This window comes from Telopea speciosissima, chromosome 7, assembly GCF_018873765.1.
Source record: "Telopea speciosissima isolate NSW1024214 ecotype Mountain lineage chromosome 7, Tspe_v1, whole genome shotgun sequence".
Taxonomy (NCBI): Eukaryota; Viridiplantae; Streptophyta; class Magnoliopsida; order Proteales; family Proteaceae; genus Telopea; species Telopea speciosissima.
In genome coordinates this window covers 64,807,984-64,829,719 of record NC_057922.1, presented here as the reverse complement: position 1 = coordinate 64,829,719, position 21,736 = coordinate 64,807,984, and the positions used below count along the sequence as shown (strand labels likewise).

Sequence of the window (21,736 nt, the reverse complement as noted above, 5' to 3'; positions counted from 1 at the left end):
ATAGAAATCACATCAAAACAATCCCTGTTAAATTTTTGAACCAACACGATATTGAAATGTCGTCTAGTGTTTTTCCACAAAAGATTTTGATTGAGACGAGTAGTAATACAGCCTTCATGCAGGGGAATATCTTGCATGGCTAGGATATGCAAAGGCCTGAATCAACTGCTTGAACCATGAATAAAGCAGAAACGCCAACCTACTACAATCAATTGCACTGAAAACACATCACTCTCCTGCTTAAATGGAGGCCACGGACCCATCCATGGTGATAGCATGAAAACACTTAAATCAATTTGGGTCAAAATATATAGAGAGAGAGAGGGAAAGAAAGAAAATAAAGAACATGAAAGGACAAGTACATACCATCTTCCAAAAACAGCAAATTTAATTTCATTATCGATTATCAGAATTACATGCCATTAAAGTAATGAAGTAATAATCTAATCCAACCTCTCTGACAGAGACACAAAGAAAAGGTTACAACAGAAGGCCAACATCCCAAATCAATCACTCACCGTCTGCCTTTTGCTTCTTTGCTTTGTGTTCACTCACATTATTCTTCAGCTTACCTTCACGACGTTCCCTTTTCAACCCTTTTGCTTTGTGAGATAGAGCCACATCACCGACCTAAATGCCACAACAGATCATGAAAGTTAAAGGAATAAACCGCCAAAGCCATTTCAGCAACATTAGTAGGTACAGAGTCAAAAAAATAAGGGCCAATGGGATCTTTCTACCTGTTGGTCAGGAATGTAGATCTTTCCAATCTTCCCTTGTATTACATCACGGCTAACATTCTTCTCCTGAGTCAAAAAAGCCAAATTGTTTAGCATATACGGTTATGGTGCAAAGGATTCTCTTTCTCTCTCTCTCTCCAACACACACATGCATGCATGGAGAGTGAAGAACAGCGAGAGGATTAGGGATGGTTAACATACCTTCTTCTTAGGACGGTCAGTAGCAGTTTTCATAGCTTCTTTCTTTAGGCTGTCATTAGGAAGACGATGCCGCCGAACCACAAAATCCATGGAAGGGCCAACTTCTACCATTTCCATCCTTGGGACAACTGTGCCTGACCTTTTCAGTCGGAGTGCACAGTGCGTAAAGAACACTCTATTAGAGGACACAGCCGTACACACATAAGCATGGTCTACACCAGCAATATTTAAATTCTCTACAACCTGCATGGAATCAACTATTCCTTTTCATTTCTTATTGATTGTTACAAAAGGAGGACAAGGAGGAAAAGCCACCACAATACATACCTCTCCCCTGAATAAGTCAAGCAAAACTTCCTTTAAATGTTTCAGTTCTTCTACATTCTCAAAACCTTCTCCTAGAAAAGCAAAGAAAGGTTTTGACCCTACACGTGGAGCCATTTTCTTGTCATATGAGAACGACTCCATGGTTTTGAAATTTTCCACTCCAACCTCCACAAGATCATAAATGTGGTGATCATAAGTCCGCCCTATAACTAGATTGTTCGGCCTTTTCTTTGAGTGAGAACCAAACTGCAAGAAAATCCATAATAATGCTGTTAAAAGACTTAGTGGGCAGTTTGACTAACAAAAGAACTAGGGATGTAATTCCAAACCAGAATCTGGCCCAAGGGCAGAGATAAGCTGGACTCAACACACTTCAGCTCAACCTGGCCGTCATATACAGATGATGTACAGAAATTTTTTTTTGGCGGGTGAACCACCCGTCCAAACTATGGAGGAGGCTCCTCATTTGAGCCATATAAAAAGGTAATTCTATTATTTAAAAAAAAAAAGAAGCTTTGACACACTGGTACTCTGCTTTTTATCAACCTACCCACCACCCCCTAGTGCAAGACCAGATCTACAATAGCCCACTAGACCTAATCTTACAACAGGATCTCAATATGACAGTCCAATCACCCAAAAATTCAACCTTCTCAGATGAAGGTCAAACTTTAACAATAAATCACAAATAAGTAGAATAGATTTCCTTCGGAATATAGGAGTGATCCAACGGTCAGATTAAAAGTAATTAAAGAAAATTCAAATCTGAGATCAAATTCCAGCAGATAGGAGATTTAAAATTAAACATAAGAAGGTAACATCAGGGTAAAACTCAACTCGAGTTTCCATCTTGGATGACTCAAATAATCCCCAAATTATTACACTGAATTAATGGTTGGATCGAGAGAAATTAAATAAACTTTAGATCTGGAACTGAAACAGAGCAGAATTAGGAGATTTTTTACTATCAGCAGATCAAAGTCTCAGATCCACCTCAAACCCTGGTCGAGTGTCAGTGGTAGGGCACTCTTTAATACCCCAATGTATGAACTAGATCTGATGGTCAGATCAGATTTAGATGGGCTATGAAATCAGACTGAAACAAGCTCTAAAACAGAGCACCCATGAGGAAATTATCAAGCTCTCTCACAGATTAATAAAAAAGAATAGAATGACAGGAATAATGGTAGATTGATTAGGGATAGATTAACTGATTAACATAACTCAAAGAGAAAATCACAACCCAGCAGTATCAATTGATAGGAGATTAAACAATACCTTATTTGCAGAAAACAGAATATAAGAGAGACGAATAGATAGGTGGTAAGGGCCTCCCACCAATCTGGATCAGAATATCACTCTCCAAGGTTTCTCACCCAAAACAACTGAATTGCACAGCTTGAATGAAGAAAAACTCCCAACTCTCATTAATCTCAATTAATCCTCCCTAGGCCAATGGACATTACAATCATATAAAAAAAAACACTTAAACAGTCCTATTTTATCTAGGAAATCAAATCCTATTAGCAGTTAAGCAAACAAAACATAAACTTAACAGAACATAAAAGGAAACAAACTTAATCCTAAACTATAGCTGGTCGATGCATGTTAGTCTTCAATTGATCTTCAGTCTCGATCTCATCCAACTGAGATACCCCCCCCTCGAACCTGGAAAGAACCTGAACATATCGTCCTAAAAATCAGCAAACTTGATAGCCATTACTCCCCCAAACACTGCTGGTCGGCTTCTATTATATTTGCTCGATATGGGTTTGAATAAACCCTGGATATGGGTCAGGTGCATGCCCTTTTCAGAACCCAATCGAATGACCAAGTCTACATCAACCCACCCCATCCCATCCCCCCCCATAGAAACAAATGTCATTCCAAACTCTTCAACATATCTGAGAGGCAAATTCAAATGCACTGCATGTGAAGATCAGGACAATAGTCTTATAGGTAATAAAAAGTAACCATTTGTATGTAGAAAATTTTCCCCTCTTTCCAATAAATATGTTATTCATAAAAAAAGGAGGTGGGCATAAAAAAACTATGTTGAAGGACTCTGGGTTGAACCAAATAAACAGTCGTTTGATGGCCATTCCAACTATTAGAAAGGCTGCAATGCAAATGCACATGCACTGCATGTGAATATCAAGACATTTGTATTATAGTTACATAAAAAGTGGGCATTTCTATTCTAGCAATTTTTCCTCTCCAAATAAAAATCTGTAAAGTGGACATTGGAATAGCAAATAAACAAGGAAACTTTGAAAATTTTATTGATCATTACAAAATTCATTTTTTCTTTCATCCACATTATGCATACAAAACTAACAAACCCAGTTCTCACAGAACATTCAGTTTTGAAAATTCAATTTGATAATTACTGAATTTTTTTTCAATCCGTATCATATTCATACATATATATAAAAGTTAATGAGAGAAGAAGAAAAAGATAGACTTCAGTTTAATACTCAAGTTCCACCATGTTTGTACTACATAATAGTCAATAGTTGCAAGCTAGTGTATCAGATTTTTAGCTACTTTAAACATAAATTAGACCTAACAACCCAAGCAAAACTAGATACGATTCAATGATAACCCCTGGGTGGCATAACTTCTAATAATAAGATCACTTTCTAATTAACGGCAACCAATTGATTTCCTCCAGCAACATCCAAGTTCCCCTGTACAACTCAAGAACTAATTGTGTATGTCGCTAAGCAAACAAACATGCTAATAAACACTCCCCACAGTTAGTGATAAGTTCATTCATACTTTCGTAGGAGACCAATAAGTTAGTATCTACTTCTCTTTATTCTCACTTGATTCCCTATCTTTTTTGCTGAAAGTGGAAAATTCGCCCAAAATAGTGTTTTGCTTCATCTGTTATGTGCTATCTGTTACTGAAAATGCATTTCAAGCATATTTGCAGGTCATTGAAATTCATGGAAGAAAGAACCATTAAACATGTTGATGCAGATCCTAGCCTTCTCGAATTGAAGAAGCCACCCTAAACCTAGGGTTTTAGTAGGAGCCTTAGTTTAGTTTAGTTTATTTCCATACTTAGTTTTTATTTTGTGTTTTTAATTGAATTGGGTTAAATTGGTTGCATCCAATTGGTTCAATTGGTCTAATTTAAGTGAAGTGATCCTATTGGTTAAGAGGTTCTTATATCCTATTGGCCACTAGGGAATCTTCTTTTATTTTAAATGAAGTGATCCTATTGGCTAAGAGATTCTTATATCCTATTGGCTACTAGGGAATCTTCTTTATTTTAAGTAGTTTAAATTGTTTTTAAGTCATTAGGGGTAGATGAGTCTTATCTTTTAAGTCTTTAATTTGTTTTTAAATTGATCCACCTCTCCACGATTTAAGTGGGAGATTTAAATTGTAATAGATTTAGGAATAGGCCTTTTGGCCTCTTATTTAATAAGAAACGTGGGAGAGGCTCCCCCACCAAGTTTATGTTTAAAAAATTTCGTTTCCTGCTGTTAGCTGTTGCTGCTGCTGCTGTTCTTCTCAGAGATCTGCCTTGTGTGTTATATCGAGGCTGCCTTGTGAGTAATATCAAGGTGAGGGCTGGTGGACTCCAGTGACTCCTTGCATCTTGTAGATCGGGAGGTCCTTCTTCTTCAATCAAGTTTCTCCAAACTGCCATTGAAGAACTTGCAATTCAGTAAGTTAATTTACTGTTTTATTATTTCCCCTCCTCCTCCTAACCTTCCAACCTAACCCTAATCGATCCCATAAACCCTAGTTTCATCTATAATCATTACAGCCCTATTGCCTCATCAGTTTACACTCAAAATCTAACCACAGATCCATCACAGCAGACCCTCCACTCGACTGCCATCTCAGCCCCAACTTACAACTCTAAACCCTAATCCCCTCATCCCTCTAAAACCCCAAAACCCTAGGATTCTCAGATCAGTCACTTCTGCCCATCAATTCCCCTCCATATTCTGATTGAATGTTCTTCCCCCTCATTGGAAAACTCGACCAGAACTTGATCCCAAACTTCCATCTTAAAACCCTAGTTTCAACCTAGATTCTAAAACCTAAAACCCAAAACCCGAAACCTAAATTTATGGAATTTCAAAAACTTATTCAAACCTAATCAAACCTAGTTTATTAAGACCCTTAAAACCTGCATATTTAAACCCTATAAACCCTATTACCATTAGTTAACCCTAACCCTAATTTTTGCCCTATTTAGCCTAAGCTGTCCCAAACCAGCAGCCTTGTTAATTGACTCTATTACCCTGGCTCCTAGTGGGCCTATTCCTACCTAGGACTACATTACATGTTTTGAAATTATTGTTGTGGTCACAACCTAGAATTCAACAAGTACTAGAAGCACACTCTAGTTTGATACCAAGAATTCCTCTTTTTATCCATTGAAGTACACAACATCCTTAATAATAAACAGCAATCAAATACCACTACTGCACATGAACACTGGGATGAAAGAAGAGAAGTGCGGGCAGAAGCTTAAATGTCTACTTACAATAAAAAGACTGCAGTCGGTTTTGAGAGAAAAGAACTCTAAAGAGGTTTCTCCACCACTTTCAAAGGGCCTAATGCTATCATTCTTCCGGGAGTATTTTATGGCACAGTCCTTCTTTAGATGATAAATTTCAGTCAACACATGATTCAATACATTGCTGGTCTTGGTACCATGAAGAATCAAGGTCTTCTTCAAATTCTCAACCTACACCACCAAACCATCAAAGATCAATTAGAAACTTGAATAGCCAAATAATGGATGGTTCAGTCACCGTGGCTGGCCAAAGGTCACACTGGAAGTGCATTGGAGGATTCATTTAAAAAGATTAGAAGAAAAAAAAAAATCTCAAACAGAACTTACGAATTTGGGGGCACGTTTATCAAGAGCTCGTTTAGCTTTCTTTGTTTTTGGAGTCTTCACTGTCAGCATGATTGGCTGCCACCAGAAACATACAGCAACATTGGTGAAAAGCAAACACAATATCAAAAAATTGAATATCTCACATCCAGAAGTCTACTCTATATGGTTGAATGAAACCATCAATGCTATTCGAAAGAAAAAGAGGGATCACGATGATGGTTGCAGAGATTGTGCGGGAGGAGAAAGGGAAAATATTTCATTTAAAGTAGGGGTGTCAATGGGTTGGGTTGGGCCGGCCTGCCCTAAACCCTAGCCCAACCCTAAGGGCCTTAACCTAAACCCAAGCCCAACCCAACCCTACCAGAGTCTAAGATATCCTCAACCCAATCCAACCCTGCCAGGGTTTTGCCTATCCCGACCCGGCCCTGATTGATCCTGATTGGGTCAGGCAGAGTCGGGTTGGCCCTGATTGACCCTATCCCTGACCCTGACCCTGACCTTGACTTTTATTTTTTATTTTTTTTTGGAAATGGTTTTTCTTATGCCTGTAATTTTTACTATGTCAAAGCTGATCAGATTGTAAGTTTCTAGAATTGTCAGCATTGTGATTGTCATATTCCGCCTCTTGCAAGTAAAATATTTTAACTTAATTTGAAGCAGTAAAAATGAACAGCTTATAAACAGTGCACTCAATGAATCTCGTTAGCTTGAGATCCGAAATTTCTCCCCATTCTGCTCTCCTTTCTAAGCTTAATTGTGTATGAACAGCAACAGGGAAAGAAAAAGTTTATCAAAAAAAAAAACAGGGAAAGAAAAAACTTGAAAGTCAAAAGATAGAAGATAGATCGCAAGAAGAAAAATAACTGCAGTACAAGAAGTCCTCAGTAATAAAATCAAACATGTTCATACCATCACACTAACCCGATGGCCGGGTTACTAAAAACCACACAAAAAATATTCAATAATCCAAAATAAATTTAAGAAAAAAAAATTATCTAAGAAAAAGACATGGATTTGGGTATGTATCTGTTTCCATCTATTAATTCAAAAGTTCAAGAAATCTCTGTTTTACATTCTACACCCAGTTTTGTCGTCCATGCCTTTGCCCTCTGCAACCGAGAGCTGTAACAAAAATCATCTACAGCAGCCCCATCTCCCCACCCCCCCCTCCCGACTCCAACAGTAACAACCTATTCTCCTTTCATTACCCCCTGCTGTAAGCCTGTAACAGCGAACGAACAAACAAACAAACAAAAAACCTCGACGTCCACAGCAAAACACTCCTCCCTTCGACTCTCATTCCCACCCAATTCCTTGACCCCAAACCAGATAACCTCTTCAATTTTCACTGAAAATCACCCCACTCATTTGACTTTTAAAAAAAAAAACCACTGTCAATTCCCAGCGAAAACGCCCACCACCCCTTTTTTTTCCTCTGAAACTTCGATCAACCCCTTCTAGGGTTCGACCCAGTGAAAAGAAAAAAAAATGAGAACGACCAAAGAGAAGAGAGCGAGAGACAGAACCAAGAGAGATACGGAAGAGGAAGAAAAATCAGACATACCTAATTGGTCCAACCTCGCCTTGCAGTTCTCCTCGTCAGCCTTCTCCTCCAAAGTCCAAACGAGAACGATAGATGAAGCTAATCCAGACATTCAGGTGGGAGAGGAAACGAAATGTTAGGACTTAAGAGATTAGGGTTTATCGTTTTCTAAACCAATTTAAATCCTACGGTTCTAACAAAAACAAAAAAAAAAAACTTAAATCCTACGGTACAAAATAGACCCCAAAAGCCCAACCTATATTATATATAATTATAATTAGCACAGTATCAGGCAGGACTGGAGAAAGGGAAAATATTTCATTTAAAGCTCCGAATAAATGATTCAGTAAAAGAAACTAAGAAATAAGGGCTAAGAGTACCGAGAGAGAGAAAGAGAGGTTACCAGATATGGAGTTTGAAGCTTCGGAATGTCACCTTTCCTCACAAGCGCCTCCAAAGCGTATTTTTATCTTGGACAGCTCAGAGCGACAACGGTATCTTCTCCCACAGCGAGAGGTTTAGGGTTTTGATCCTTGAATACTTGGACTTAGCTTGGCTGAACGGCCGAACCAAGAGATAAAGGGTGTTTATCGATTCAGTTTTGGTTCGGTTCATGATGAAATAGGTATAAACCCCACCGAGTTCCAATTTTCCAAATGAATGTTATTCGTCCTAGTTATCTGGTTTGATTTCTCCGGTTTGAATCCGATTCCATAAGATTTTGAAGTAGCGATTCAAGAAAATGAAATTTACAAATCATTTTCTTGAATCGTTAAAGACCTAAATTACAATTTAACAAAAAAAAATTTTTTGGTAAATAAATGCAATTTAACATATTAAACACCATATAAACATGCTAGAAATCTAAACTTTCGAAATCAAAGTTTTACGAGTGTAATCCAACCAAGGTTTGTTTTCTTTTTGGTTTATTAGTCTACTAGCAACATTTTGAGAAAGCAAGTGAGGCTCTAGAAGAGTGTAGTTGTTCAGCAGATGTCAAGCTCGAAATCTGTGTATTCTTTGGATGCAGTTTCTCTTCAATTTATATTTTTACTCAGTTAATTGGTTTTTAATCGGTTTGGAATAGACGATTTTGGTTCACAACCAAACTGAATAAAAAATTAATGTTCAAAACCAAAACCGAACTGATTATTTTTTTGTTTCATTCAGTTTGACTTTAGAAAATCAGTTTAAATTCCGATTCCAATTTTTGTTTCACTTTGACACCTTTACCATTTACCAAGGGAGGACATGTTCTATTCTTGTAACTTGTTCATAGTGGGTTATGAGTTATCGTCCTGGAATGCATTCCAAGAAAGCATACCAAACACAACTTTAGAAATCGAGTTGAGTAAAATAGTAAATCCATATTCTAATGCAATAAGAAATCCTCAACTACTTGTCTCCCTTCTCTTATTGTTCAATGGTATGAACTCAAAATGCATTGATACATGATTCATCGATTTTAATTTTCTGGTTTTCCTATTTTTCTAATTTTTTTTTAAAATTTATCATATTTATTGCATTAAAAAATACAAAAAAAAATGTGACTTACCTTGACCGTGTTTGACTAGGCTGAGTCACCAGGTTTTTTTGAGAGATGGGTCAGTCAGAAAACCGGGTTTTCCAACTATGAATGAAAAAAAAGAAAATATAATTAAAACAAGTTGAAAAACGTGGTTTTCAAACTGTCATTTTCTGCAAAGGTTCAATTCAAGTTTCCAATTCAATATGCTTGCAGATAGAAGGGGGGAAATTTTCATATTTTAAAAAAGAAACTTTTGTAATCATTATCCCATGTAATTGTATAAATTACTTTAATTTTTTATCATATTTAGTAATGATACATTTTACATTTTAAACCAAATGAAAATTGATGCAATGTGCAATGTAAAGTAAAATTTAATAACTATATATGGTATGATTTAGTATTAGTGATGTAGTCACATGGGTAATTATTACAAAAGTTTTTTTTTTTTTTTTTATATGAAAATTTCACTTCCCTTCCCTTTAATTTCCTTTCCAACCAAACGTAGCCTTAAGGATTCCAACACTACTATGATTTTCATCTGTTAGTTATAGTTTTAACCGGAAAAAAAAAAGTTACCATGGGCAGTCCAACCAAGGTGTATCAAATGCAAACATGGATTTAGTTATCGAAGTTGTAGTAGCCAAACTGGCAGGTATTATTGGTATCATCGGTGGGTAAAATGGCCCAATTCAACCTGATACATTCAGGAAATGAACTTGTAGCTCAATGGGCACTGCCGATTATTGTTTGGTTGTAAGCTGTAGGAGGTCTGGTGTTCGACTCTCCATCCTTCCCACCTTATCCCCCCTGCCTATGGGCCCCTAGTCTGGCAGCTCCAGTTGATGATAGGGGGAAAATGGATCGAATTTTCCTTCAGCCACAATCCATTCACTGCAGGGGCTTAAGATGTGTGTACGAAAGGGTATCACGAGGGTATTTTGGAAAACATACTAAACCCTACCCTTGTAGGGGTTTGTGAACCTAGTATGGTGTGGTGAACCTCCACCACATGGTGAAGCAAAAATTCTTGGAGAGACATGTTATACTGAGGAAAAAGTTTTTTTGGACAGTAATTGTAACTTGAGAAGGATTGTTCTATTCTATTTCATGAAGGGTAATGAAAATAAAAGAAGGGCCAAGGCCATCCCAACATCATCCATAAATGTGGATGCAAGTTGGTCTGGAATCCTGATGGTACTCTGGGTCAGTCATCACATGCCGGAATATGTCTTTAGTAACACTAAAGTCACTACTTTCCTACACACAGGCAGAGAATCCCAGACCGAGGTGAGGGGCCACAGGGATAGAGAGACACATTTTGCTACTGGTACAATAAAAGCCTTATGGTTGGAACTTGGAAGGCTTACCCACTTTCCCTAGGCTACAGTCTATTATTGCTCTTAAAGTCTCAAACATGACATCCCTCCTTGCTAAGATGTGTACCACATTGCAGGCTTTCGCCACTTTCCCCAGACCTAGAGAGAGAAGAAAAATGGACAGAAAAACCAGAAGGCCAACTCAATATCAAGATATTTACCTTGTCCTTTTTTTTTTTTTTCCTGGTGAGGATTTTAGATACTGCTACAGTCAAATGTCATATAACCCAAACCAGGGTTTAAGATCGAACCAGATCCTGAACCGATGAATCGGCCTGAAAAACCCTAGATTTGGCCTGCAGATCCCCAAACCTTCCGATTACACTCATGTTAGTATCCAATCAGAATTTAAAAACCCAGAATTGGGATCTAGATCAGTCCCAACCGATTCTGATTCTGATTCTGTTCCAAAGAATCTCCCCGAAAAAACCCTAGATTCAGCCTGTAGATCACTAACACTTCCAATTCACTTGGACTTGGGATCAGTGGAGTCCAAATCAGCCTGAATCAGGATCAGTCTTGGCCAATTCATATCCAATTTTTAATTCCCTGAACCAAGGTTTTAAAATGCAGCATTGAATCATGCTCAAGAACCCTAGAACCGGTCCTCATATCCAAAAACAGGGAATTTCTAGGGTTTTTTGGTGTGAATCAGCTGAGTCTGATTGGTGGAAATCAGGATTGGTCACAGCCGATTCCAATCCGAATCTAGCCAATTCAACATTTGAATTCCCGATTCTTAAAACCCTGCCTGAACCCAACACAATTCTTACACAACAAGAATAGGTAGCCATGGTAACTCTACCAATATAACCAACATTAACTAATTGCATAACTGGAGTTGAATACATACAGATATCCCGTACCTTACCAATCAAAATGAATCACCATCTTCCTGCTTACCAAGTCTATAATTTTTCACCTAGACACAATCTCTCCATTATGTATGTATTTTGGGCTGAGAGGGAAGTCATCTCTTTTCAAGTCAGTCGCTGTTCTGTGATATTACTTGCCCAAATCTCAGGAAGAGTTGAGCATCAGAGGTGCTCAGGGATCCACAGTTCACCACGCTTGGATTCTTGAGGTTTGCATACTCATCCACATAGCTTGGCACCTTGGCCGGTGTCAATGCGGCTGCTGCTGCTGGCGGGGGCAGCAGTTGTTGACTCAATTGCTTAGCCATGGCTGGGGGTGTAGGTGTCAGTGTCACGAGGAGGCACCCTAGTATACGGCCCACCTCGTGCATCGTGGGCCGATCGGAGGGTTGTTTCTTGGTGCAGAGAAGGGCAAGCTGGAATACCTTCTTTACTGCTCCTAGATCTTTACATGTAGCAGTGACTTCTGGATCAACCGTCTCCATCACAGCATTGCTGGCAGCTTTGGACATGATCTAAGTACCATTGCAAAGACATTAGAGATGAAACTCAAGAAAAAGTGACAATTATTATCTTGGAAGTTTGTTTGATATTACTATACAACCAACAACAGCTCACTAATCCCAAGGATTTTGCATGAACAAAACCCAATATTATAATGTCTCATGGCACACTTTCTAGTAGAAATAAAGCAATCAAACATTCCTTTGTTTTGGTCACGTTTGACAAAGAGAAGAAAGAAAATGCCAACGGTGAGAATGAACGAATACCAGCTGATGCAAGTTGGAATCATTGTCCACAGCTTTCTTTCCAGTCACCAGCTCAAGCAGGACAATCCCGTAACTGTAGACATCAGATTTCTCAGTGAGACGGGTAGTGCGGGCATATTCAGGATCAATGTAGCCAATTGTGCCCATTATACACGTAGAGGTATGAGCCTTAGATGTGCACAGGCTCTTTGCGATGCCAAAGTCAGTGAGATGGGCCTCTAAATCCTTATCCAAGAGTATGTTGGATGATTTCACGTCCCTGTGGATTATACGAGGACTACAGTCATGGTGAAGGTATGCCAGTCCTTGAGCTGCTCCTAGTGCTATTCGGAGGCGAGCTTCCCAGTCAAGTTTCTGTTTCTTCGAAGGGCCTGCAAAGACAAATGGTTCTTAAAAGGAGGAAACTCATGAACAGGGTCGATCCACACACACAGTGTCTCTCCTCTAGGAAGACTTAGCTTACCATGCAGATGATCCCAGAGGCTTTCATTCTCCATGTAGTCGTAGAAGAGAAGGTTCCCAATGGGGGACAAAGAATAACCTTGGAGGCTCACCAGATTACGATGCTTGATGTTTCCAACTGTCCCAAGCTCAGTCTCGAATTCCTTCAGGCTTTGCGGGTAGTGAGAATACAGTCTCTTGATGGCCACTGGCTTGCAGTTCTTCAGCACGCATTTGTACACTGTGCTTGATGCACCGTATCCAATTATATATTTCTCACTCAGATTCTCAGTCATCCTCATGATGTCCTCGTAGACATGAAGAGCCATGTTCATGTGAAGGATTACCAACTTTGGTGATGTATGATTAACTGTAGTTCAACAAGCATTTCCCAAGGGACAAGACCTTAGTTTGCTACATACATATCCAAGCTGTATATCAAACAATTTATAAAATAATTATAAAAAGTAAATAAATAATTCACTTATTTGGGTTGATCACAACCATGAGATTTTTATCTTCTTTCTAATGGGTAAACAAAATAGGTGCCTACGGCTCCATTTGGCTGCAAAAGTTTAAAGGAAAGGAATGGAAGTGATATTGGTTTTAAAAAGAAAAAGTGAAGTTTTGGTAATCCTTACCTAACATGATTGCATAACTAGAAATTTTTAGCATATTTAGTAATTATACTTTTTTTTATGTGACTTTTATTTTTCTTTTTAAAACCAAGGGATTTGGATGCAAAAATAAAATTTAATAACCAATTAACCAAATATGGAATGATTTGGAGTTAGTGACATTGTATCGTGTTAGGTAATACAAAAGATTTTCACTTCCCTTTCCTTTAATTCTCTTGCAACCAAACAAAGCCGTTGAGATCTATTTCCCATGGATCCAATTGATAAGATGGTTCTGACATCTGCTCAAGTCGAGTTTTGGACCAGTGGAATCTGTTGAGAGAGGAGTCTTATTCCCATTAACCTGTTGTATCCTATCCCATTAGTAGACCATTCCCATAAATACTTTTATAGAGGGGACATCTGTGCCTCCTTTTCCAAAGAAAAATCCAATATTGTGCACTGACTTTCCGGGTTTGTAATACCTTTCCCAGGTTGGTAATATATTTCTAGTAGGCTCAACATGTGGGTTCCAGACCATGGGAAAGTACACAGTACAATCCTCTGGATCCAGAAGGTGAGTCTCTACCACCAAAATAAGACCTCTTGAATATTACATATATTTAGTAGAAAGAGAACTACCTGGTTTGTCCGGGGATCCTTCCAGAAAAAGTGTTGGATTTTGGGGCCGACATGCTGCCACTAAGATCATAAGAAGGATCACAAGAGCACCCAAAGCTATTCCTAGAATTGCCGCTTTAGAGATGGTAGCTGCATACACAATCCAAAGATTAAGAAAACAAGGAAAAGTGATGGTTGACTGATTTCAATTGAAATGCTCCTAGTAATGCAAAAAAAAAAAAAAACAGTATTTTATGCACTGTTATGGAATTTGTATTAATCAAGCAGATCCCATGTAAATTAGCCATGATCACAATCTTCTAGAGGATAGCATTTTCTTGCTCCTTTTTTTTTTTTTTTTTTCTTTCTCTCTTTGTTTATTTTTTATGAGGCTTGTTGAAGCAGGTGGAGAAGCGAAATAGAAATGATTTTTTTTTCTAGATGAGAACCTTCATACATTACTGTGTTTACAGTTTCAATAACTTGGAACAACCTCTTGGATAGCATGTTACCAAATCTTCATGCCAATTAAACTTTGGTCAACCAAGATCAACATAGAAATTCAAGATGGGGCCCCTGATCGAATGGCCTGTACTGAAGAATCAGTTTCAAGACAAACCTGCCCGAAAAATATAATAGAAAGTAAAAAAATTTGACAAAAAACCTACTTTACACGGCCCCATTTAGGAAAGGCTTCTTAAATGGCCAACTCTTATTGTGACATGGACAGATGATGTGGCTATTTGATATAGACCAAGCTCAAAGGGGAAAGAACTTGACATGTGAGTAGGGAACCTTGATGTCTACCTGTCCACAAAATTTGGGCAGATCTGATCCGCCACGTGGTAGCTTTTTATAGCCATTTAGGAAAGGCTTCCTACCTAAATGGATCATTCAGGAAAACTGCCCACAAATTTGACACCAAAATCCTCTTGTTGCATCAAGAATTATGTATGCTTTCTACCATTTAGTTGCTTAGTAAGTGGGGACAAAAAAACCATTAACTTGAATGCAATTCGTTTACCTCGTTCCGGCAGGTGTGATGTATGACATGAAGAACGTAGCCAGTATCCGCAAAGACCAGGATTCCCTACAAAGCTGCCACAAGATGGTCCAACTCATGGAATGGAAGATTGAGAATGGAGGCAGGAAAAATTAACAAAGAGAAGTCTTCCAAGTGGCTTCTAAAAGTCATGACATCAAGATTATGGTACTTGGAAAGGATGAGCATGTTTGCAATGACTAAAGATAACCAAAAAGGGAAATTAGCCTTCTTACCTATCAGGTCTAAACCTGGAGAAGTTATTTCCAGTAGGAATTTCACCAACTAGGTTGTTGTAAGATACATTTCTGCTCAGACACAGCAAGTTTAATGCAAACCCAATTATTCCACCATCATACTAGTTTACTAAATTGAAGATATACCAATAAATCCTGTGAGAGCAGATACTTACAGAATGGTGAGACTGAAGCAGTTAGTCAGAGGCAGCACATTCCCTGATAAATTGTTGTTTTCGACTCTCCTGTCATCATTTTGCACACATGATTATAAACTCAAAAGACAGTACTGTCAGTTAAAGCACGGAATTGCAGAGCAATACAACCTAATAAACAGAATACCAAAGCAACCACTACTTCACATCCAATCACCAGACATTTATCATGGATTTCAGAACATGTATGACTATGAAACTGCAAACATATTGGATCCAAATAGCCACAATTATTTAATGAGTTTTTCAATCCACCAAGTAGATGTAGTTCGTGGGATCCATGATATGGTGGGACCTATTCAGTCCATAGTATTTATCCCTAATTTATTCTTAGGATTATCAAGAGTAACAACGGCACATTATGGGGCCAAAGATACAAAGCAAATGTTCAGAGCAACATAAACTATCTTAATGACTTGATCATTAAAACACACATACACACGCAAAAGAAGGATGACCATAAACAAAAAGCTTTCCTTTTTCTTTCCTCACTAATAAAGAACAGAAACGTTCAATGAAAAAATAGAGGAACGCACAGTGAGTACAGATACGGTAGCTGACCAAGCTCTTGTGGAATCGGACCGGCAAGATGATTATTTGAAAGATCTCTACAATGCAAAGCAAGATTGACTTAGTGACAGAATTAAAAAAATATATATTATTTCATAATTTGTCACAACTGTCGCACCAATCTTACATCTCCATCACACTCCTCAAATTTCCAAACTCCATTGGAATATATCCAGCCAAACAGTTCTTGCTCAAGTTCCTATTCAGGGAAAATTAACATCACCAAAAAATGAAAACTCAGAAGCAAACACATCACTGGACAGTAGAACTCACAGTTTTAAAAGATGCTCCAAGTCACCGAGGGAAGAAGGAATGGAACCACTTATCTTGTTATTTGAAATGTCCCTGGAAAGAAAGTGACAATTAGAAGTAGCACCAGTGAGGAACTAAAATTTAATAAAGAAGTCAATACTTACAGTGTGTCCAAATTACCAATTCGGGACAGCTCAATAGGAATGTGACCGTTGAGATAATTTGAGGAAAGATTCCTGAATATGGAAATAAAACAAAATGTAATCAGCTACTACCATAAATAGCAGTTCAGAATCAAATATGAATTTTATTTATAAGCCAATCAGTAGTGATCACAACTATGGGAAGGGACTTAAGAATAGTAAAAAGTATGTGGCACAGGCAGGTATTTAATGGGACAACATGAGAATGCATGCTTTTTGACGAGACAACATACTAATGCATGCTTTCTCCCCCAACTGCCAACTTCCCTCCAAAAGTGAATCAGGATTGTCTGACCATACGAGGGTACATAGCAAAGATCCTTTAAACAAAACATAGCCCAACTGTATGGCATGACTATATGAGGAATTTACCAAAAAAGACTATACAATGAGGAGTTGTCCAATAAAAAATTGATAAAATATGTGTTACTTACAAGTAAGTCATAATCTCAAGCCTTTCCAGTTCCAGTGGGATGGTTCCACTCAATTTGTTGCCATGTACATTGCTGCCATTGTATTAAAGTATCCAAAAATTTTCAAGTAGTCAAGAATTTCAAATAGCTGAAGAACAGGATAAAAGTTCAAATCCTTACAGACTATTGAGATTTGTACACGAGCTAAGATTAGCAGGAATTGACCCTTCAAGATTGTTGCTTGCAACATTCCTAAAAGAGTATTGAGTCAACAACTAACTTTGAAATTATATGAAAACTTTTCCCAACAGCAAAAAAATATTAAATGCAATCATGTCAAATAATGAAGTTTATTTAGTATCACCCACAAGTCAAACAATTCAGTGAGCTTCCCAAGCTCAGGTGGGATATGCCCAGTAAGGTGATTGGCATTCAGTTCCCTGCACACAAAATTTAATAGTGTTGAACAGTGAGTGCAATACATGGTATTACCATATAACAATATAACTTTGGTGGTACAGCCCACCTTCCTGAATTAGGTATTTACTATTACAGCACAGCTGTAAACTTCCTCCAATCAGCCTTCCAAATTACGCATATGCAGGCCAACTGAACCATTAGATCACTGACCCCATAAGAATTGTTCCATCCCAACAAATGCACTTAGCGGATGATTATAAGGAATGCCATTAAATCAACTGTCCATTTGGAGTGAACCATGGCCATCAAAATGCACTGAAGTTTGAACTTCAAGATAGAGTAGATGGTTCAACTGATAAAATGGTCAAATACTCCATGCACATGCACTGGAATAATGAGGTAAGTCATGGAGGCAGTATGCAATACTGTGCAGCAAACCATTGTGAGACAAAGACTTCACTAGTATGAAAGATATCTTACAGATAATGGAGCTTTGTCATGTTTCCAAGCTCCGGTGGAATTGATCCTGTCAGCTTGTTACTCTGCAAGTACCTAGAAAAAAAATGAACAGATACCAGTCAAGTTCTTGTTAAAAGGTCAATCAAAGCGCTTTGAGAAGTAGAAGTACGAATTTCCAATTAATTCTGTGTCATATACTGATCATTAGATTGATGCAGTCCAAAAGAAAGTCAAGGACTCATCCAGCTTTGCATAAAAAATACAGGGTGATGAGTGACTGATGAAAAGAAACTCAGTTATGGCTAAATATCAACATGTTCAAGCAGTTCCTTTTATTTTTTCAAATAAAAAAGCTATAATAATATGTCTTCATATCCTTGAGAAATACTGCAACTTTTTTTCTTTTTTTTTTTTTGGGGGGGGGGGGGGGGAGGGGGTGAGAGCCAAGCAACACTACATATATGTTTACGGAAAAAACTCACAATTTTTCTGTGTATGTCAAATTGCCAAGAATGGGAGGAATAGTTCCACTTAATTGGTTGCAGCTTAAATCTCTGCATCCAAAAGGGGGAAAAAAGCTGAAGAATTGGGATCTCAAATACACAATAATGAGGTTAATATGGATCACAATAACAGGAGGCAGGACCTCCAAAGGGTGAGACAAGATGAAGACAGAGAGAGAGAGAGAGTTAAGATGGCAATATAACCCACTAATTCATTGCATTCCCAGGTAATCAATAAAAAACAAGAAAGTCCCAGTGCACGAGGCTACAGCTACTGCAGGGTCTGAGAGGGGCAAATGTATGCAGCCTCATCCCCTGCTTCGTAGGAGAGGCTTTTTCCAAATTTCCGGGTAAACAATGTCTCTTAAAATTATCAAAGGTTCAAAAACAGTAGAGCAGAGCGCTTACAACACAGCAAGGGCTTGCATGAGACCAATCACAGATGGAATTGGTCCAGAAAGCTGGTTTCCTTGCAGAGATCTACATACGAAGACAAATTTCAAGAGATCATTATTCAGAAACTTTAATAATCAAACCACTTGTTACAAAACAAAAAGGCTATTGAAATCACTTGTTACAAAACAAAAAGGGTTACTCAAACCACGTGTTACAAACGAAAAAGGTCACAGGTCATATACAATGTAGCAATTTGCAGGAACCCTATATTGAATGGAATCTCTCCAGTGAGCTGGTTGTAGGACAAGTCCCTGCCAATTGAACAACAGAGAGAACTTCAGACCTGCTCACTTTAAGCATTGATAAATTTGGCTCATTTAGTTAGGCAATGTACATACAAGACCTGGAAGCCCGTACAGTTGCCAATATTCTGAGGAATGCTCCCACTCAGACTATTGTTTCTTACATCACTACAATGGATAAAAGTAGAATTAGTAAGCTGAGGGAATGTCATGGGACATGTAGAGTATTTGAACATTGGAGAGAACACACAATGACTTACAAATACCATAAGCCAGTCAATTGGCACATATCAGGAGAGAGAGTGCCTATTAAATTGTTTCCCCGCAATCCCCTGAATTAGGTGTCACTCAGGATCAAAAGTTATTAAATCGTAACACCACTGAGTGAAGTAGGAAAAAAAAAGGAAAACAATCAAAAAACAATAGTTTCAAAAGAAAGGAATAATTTGCACTGAGATCAAATATTGAAAAGCACTCACAGATACTGTAAAACTTCATTCCAGTAAATGAGCCTTGGTATTTCACCACTCAAGTTATTCTGGGCTAGATCCCTGGCAGTGGCATGGAAACTCATGATTGTCAGCCAAAAATAATTGAAAAAGAAAGAACAAAAGAAATACCAAGAAAAGTTTAGTAACTTACAAAATTTTTAGGCTTGGAATCTGAGACAATGTTGAAGGAATGGGTCCTATCAGCTGGTTATTTTTCAAAATCCTGTAATATTAATCCAATTTAAATATTCTATGGAGGACTAGCACACTGGCAATAATAACAATAATGCATATGCAGAAACTTACAGGCTTTCCAACTGTTTCAACTTTGAAATTGAAAATGGTATGTCCCCATTGAGGTTGTTAGTAGACAAGTCCCTAAGAAATACCAGTTAACCCACATAAAACAATTCCTCATAATCAAGTACTAAAATGATAATTCAAACACAATGAAACTTGATGTTGTTCGTAGACAAGTCCCTAAGAAATACCAGTTAATCCACATAAAACAATTCCTCATAATCAAGTAATAAAATGATAATTCAAACACAATGAAACAGTACAGCATAGTGGAAGGACCAAACAGTCCCTCACCACCAAACAGGACTTACAGGTAATTCAAAGATGAACAGTCTCCAATCTCATCCGGGATCTGTCCAGAGAGACGGTTTTCCTTAAAATCACTGTCCAAATAAATTGGTTAAAAAAGAATAACATTAAGAAAACACATACATAAAATCCAATTTAATTTTTGCATTTCTCATGTCTTTACAACTTATTTAATCTAGGGGTAAAAAAAAAGGTTTTTCTTACTACAACTTCATAAGAATAGATTTAGATATGAAGAACAATACACAGAGAGTAGGCCTTTCAGATTTCCAATTGCAGGTGCGATCTCTCCTTCAAGATTCAAACCTGACAGATTACTACAACAACCAAAGTGGGGTGGCGTCAAAAACCTTTAAAGTTTGAGGTTTGAACACAGAAATCAAACTGAGTACCAAAAAGAAGAAAGGAACAAAGAAAAAAAAAACACTGATATCAAACCACCAAAATATGTAACAGAGAACAAACTATAAGCACACACTAACTACCATCTCCATTGAATAAAACCTGAAGGAAAAACTTACAGTGCAATAACATTGAAGGTCACATTGTCACATGTTACTCCTCTCCAGAAACAGTAGTCCGAAGATGGGGAATCCGTCCAGTCATACAACACATTATTGCCGTCGCCAAAAGACTTCTTGATCTCCAACAAAGTTGCACCTTTAATAAAGTTTAGGTTTTTAATTATTAGATAGATTAGAGACATAATATGAACGAGCGAGGAAAGAATAATAAAAATTTGAAGCACACAGGTTCGTTATCTGTTTAAATAATGGCGATAGTTACTCCAAATCTTTCAAAAACTAAATACACGGATCCCAAGAGCAAAAAAACAGAGCCAGGACTTATTAAAAAGCTAAAATTAATCTTCTACCGAAACAGAAATGATTAAATTAATCGCTCAGGTACTCTCGTTCGAGATTTCGAGGTAAACAATAGATTATTACAGGCATCGCAGCAACCAACAGGAAACCACCGATAAAACGGAGAGAAAGAGAGAATGCCAAGACGAATTAGGAAGAAAGTACTAAAATGGAAGTTACTAAGGAGGAAGTAAGAAGTTTCATTTATAAGTGAAAACACCATAAACAGGGTAAAAAGAAGGGTAACAAGTTAAGCTACCGTCGTTGGAGTTGGAGCCAGAGTCGGAGTCGTCGGAAGAACTGAAGCGAAAACAGAAGAGAAGAACCAGAAGGAGAAGCAGAAATCGATATGCCATCACAAACTCCGTAACAGAGGTCATTCTACGGCCAGAAAGTCCATCTCATTTCTCAAGCGTCACTTCACATTTTCCACAGAAACAACCGAACGTCACATGCTCACAGAGAGCCTCAGACACCTCTCCAAAGTCCAAACTCGAGCGTCTAGTAAGAGCGACCAAAGGTGGGAGACACCAAAAAGGCCAAAAACAAAATATACATCAGAGCCTAAAAAAGCTTGCAGAATCACTTCGGAGTAGTACTAGGAGCATAGCTGGTAGGAGAAGAAGAAAAAGCTCTTCTGGTCACCGACATTGGAAGCGACTGTTGTCTAAGGATTTCTCATTTTTCAGAGAGAGAGAGTAGTGATTTTATTTAATTTTCACTCTATTTTGGGTGCTTTGCTTGCTAGTTCCATCACATTGTCGTAGCTGTGCCATCAGAATGGAGGGAAATGAGTAATCAGCGAAGAGAGATAGAATTATTTGGAAGAAAAAGTTAAAACGTTCTG

The 21,736-nt window shown here is 37.9% G+C and overlaps 2 protein-coding genes across 4 annotated transcripts; both read right to left on the bottom strand.

The window, feature by feature from the left end:
- Positions 1 to 379: 379 nt before the first annotated feature.
- Positions 380 to 8,200, bottom strand: LOC122669731 (ribosome production factor 2 homolog). Its single transcript, XM_043866574.1, has 7 exons — positions 8,088 to 8,200; positions 6,142 to 6,216; positions 5,782 to 5,985; positions 1,269 to 1,514; positions 942 to 1,184; positions 741 to 806; positions 380 to 630 (listed from the first exon to the last, which is right to left on the bottom strand). Exons 2-7 carry the CDS (start codon positions 6,208 to 6,210, stop codon positions 511 to 513), a joined length of 948 nt encoding a protein of 315 aa, XP_043722509.1. The 5' UTR covers positions 6,211 to 6,216; positions 8,088 to 8,200; the 3' UTR covers positions 380 to 510.
- Positions 8,201 to 11,392: 3,192 nt separating this feature from the next.
- On the bottom strand, positions 11,393 to 21,303 carry LOC122669508 (LRR receptor-like serine/threonine-protein kinase ERECTA). 3 transcript variants are annotated; one of them, XM_043866280.1, is made up of 27 exons: positions 21,149 to 21,303; positions 20,548 to 20,686; positions 20,272 to 20,343; positions 20,029 to 20,100; positions 19,724 to 19,795; positions 19,569 to 19,640; positions 19,406 to 19,477; positions 19,187 to 19,258; positions 19,023 to 19,094; positions 18,867 to 18,935; positions 18,637 to 18,708; positions 18,208 to 18,279; positions 17,747 to 17,818; positions 17,215 to 17,286; positions 17,027 to 17,098; positions 16,868 to 16,939; positions 16,395 to 16,466; positions 16,252 to 16,323; positions 16,106 to 16,177; positions 15,945 to 16,016; positions 15,370 to 15,438; positions 15,194 to 15,265; positions 14,940 to 15,013; positions 13,937 to 14,065; positions 12,700 to 13,047; positions 12,237 to 12,607; positions 11,393 to 11,981 (listed from the first exon to the last, which is right to left on the bottom strand). In XM_043866280.1, the coding sequence occupies exons 1-27, from the start codon at positions 21,267 to 21,269 to the stop codon at positions 11,577 to 11,579; spliced, it is 3,021 nt and encodes a 1,006-aa protein (XP_043722215.1). In that variant the 5' UTR covers positions 21,270 to 21,303; the 3' UTR covers positions 11,393 to 11,576. The 3 variants fall into 3 exon arrangements, with proteins under 3 accessions (XP_043722215.1, XP_043722217.1, XP_043722216.1); XM_043866282.1 differs by lacking the exon at positions 12,700 to 13,047; XM_043866281.1 differs by lacking the exons at positions 20,272 to 20,343; positions 20,548 to 20,686; positions 21,149 to 21,303 and adding an exon at positions 20,231 to 20,256.
- Positions 21,304 to 21,736: the final 433 nt, after the last annotated feature.

What these genes read in the sequence shown, in the direction of transcription:
- LOC122669731 (XM_043866574.1), bottom strand. Translation starts at nt 6,210, where the DNA reads ATGCTGACAGTGAAGACTCCAAAAACAAAGAAAGCTAAACGAGCTCTT. An exon ending in ATAAACGTGCCCCCAAATTC is followed by an intron (nt 5,986 to 6,141) that starts GTAAGTTCTGTT and finishes TTGGTGGTGTAG; the next exon opens with GTTGAGAATTTGAAGAAGAC. An exon ending in CCGACTGCAGTCTTTTTATT is followed by an intron (nt 1,515 to 5,781) that starts GTAAGTAGACAT and finishes ATTTTCTTGCAG; the next exon opens with TTTGGTTCTCACTCAAAGAA.
- LOC122669508 (XM_043866280.1), bottom strand. Translation starts at nt 21,269, where the DNA reads ATGACCTCTGTTACGGAGTTTGTGATGGCATATCGATTTCTGCTTCTC. An exon ending in ATGACAAAGCTCCATTATCT is followed by an intron (nt 17,287 to 17,746) that starts GTAAGATATCTT and finishes TTTTGTGTGCAG; the next exon opens with GGAACTGAATGCCAATCACC. An exon ending in CTACCGTATCTGTACTCACT is followed by an intron (nt 15,439 to 15,944) that starts GTGCGTTCCTCT and finishes AAATGATGACAG; the next exon opens with GAGAGTCGAAAACAACAATT.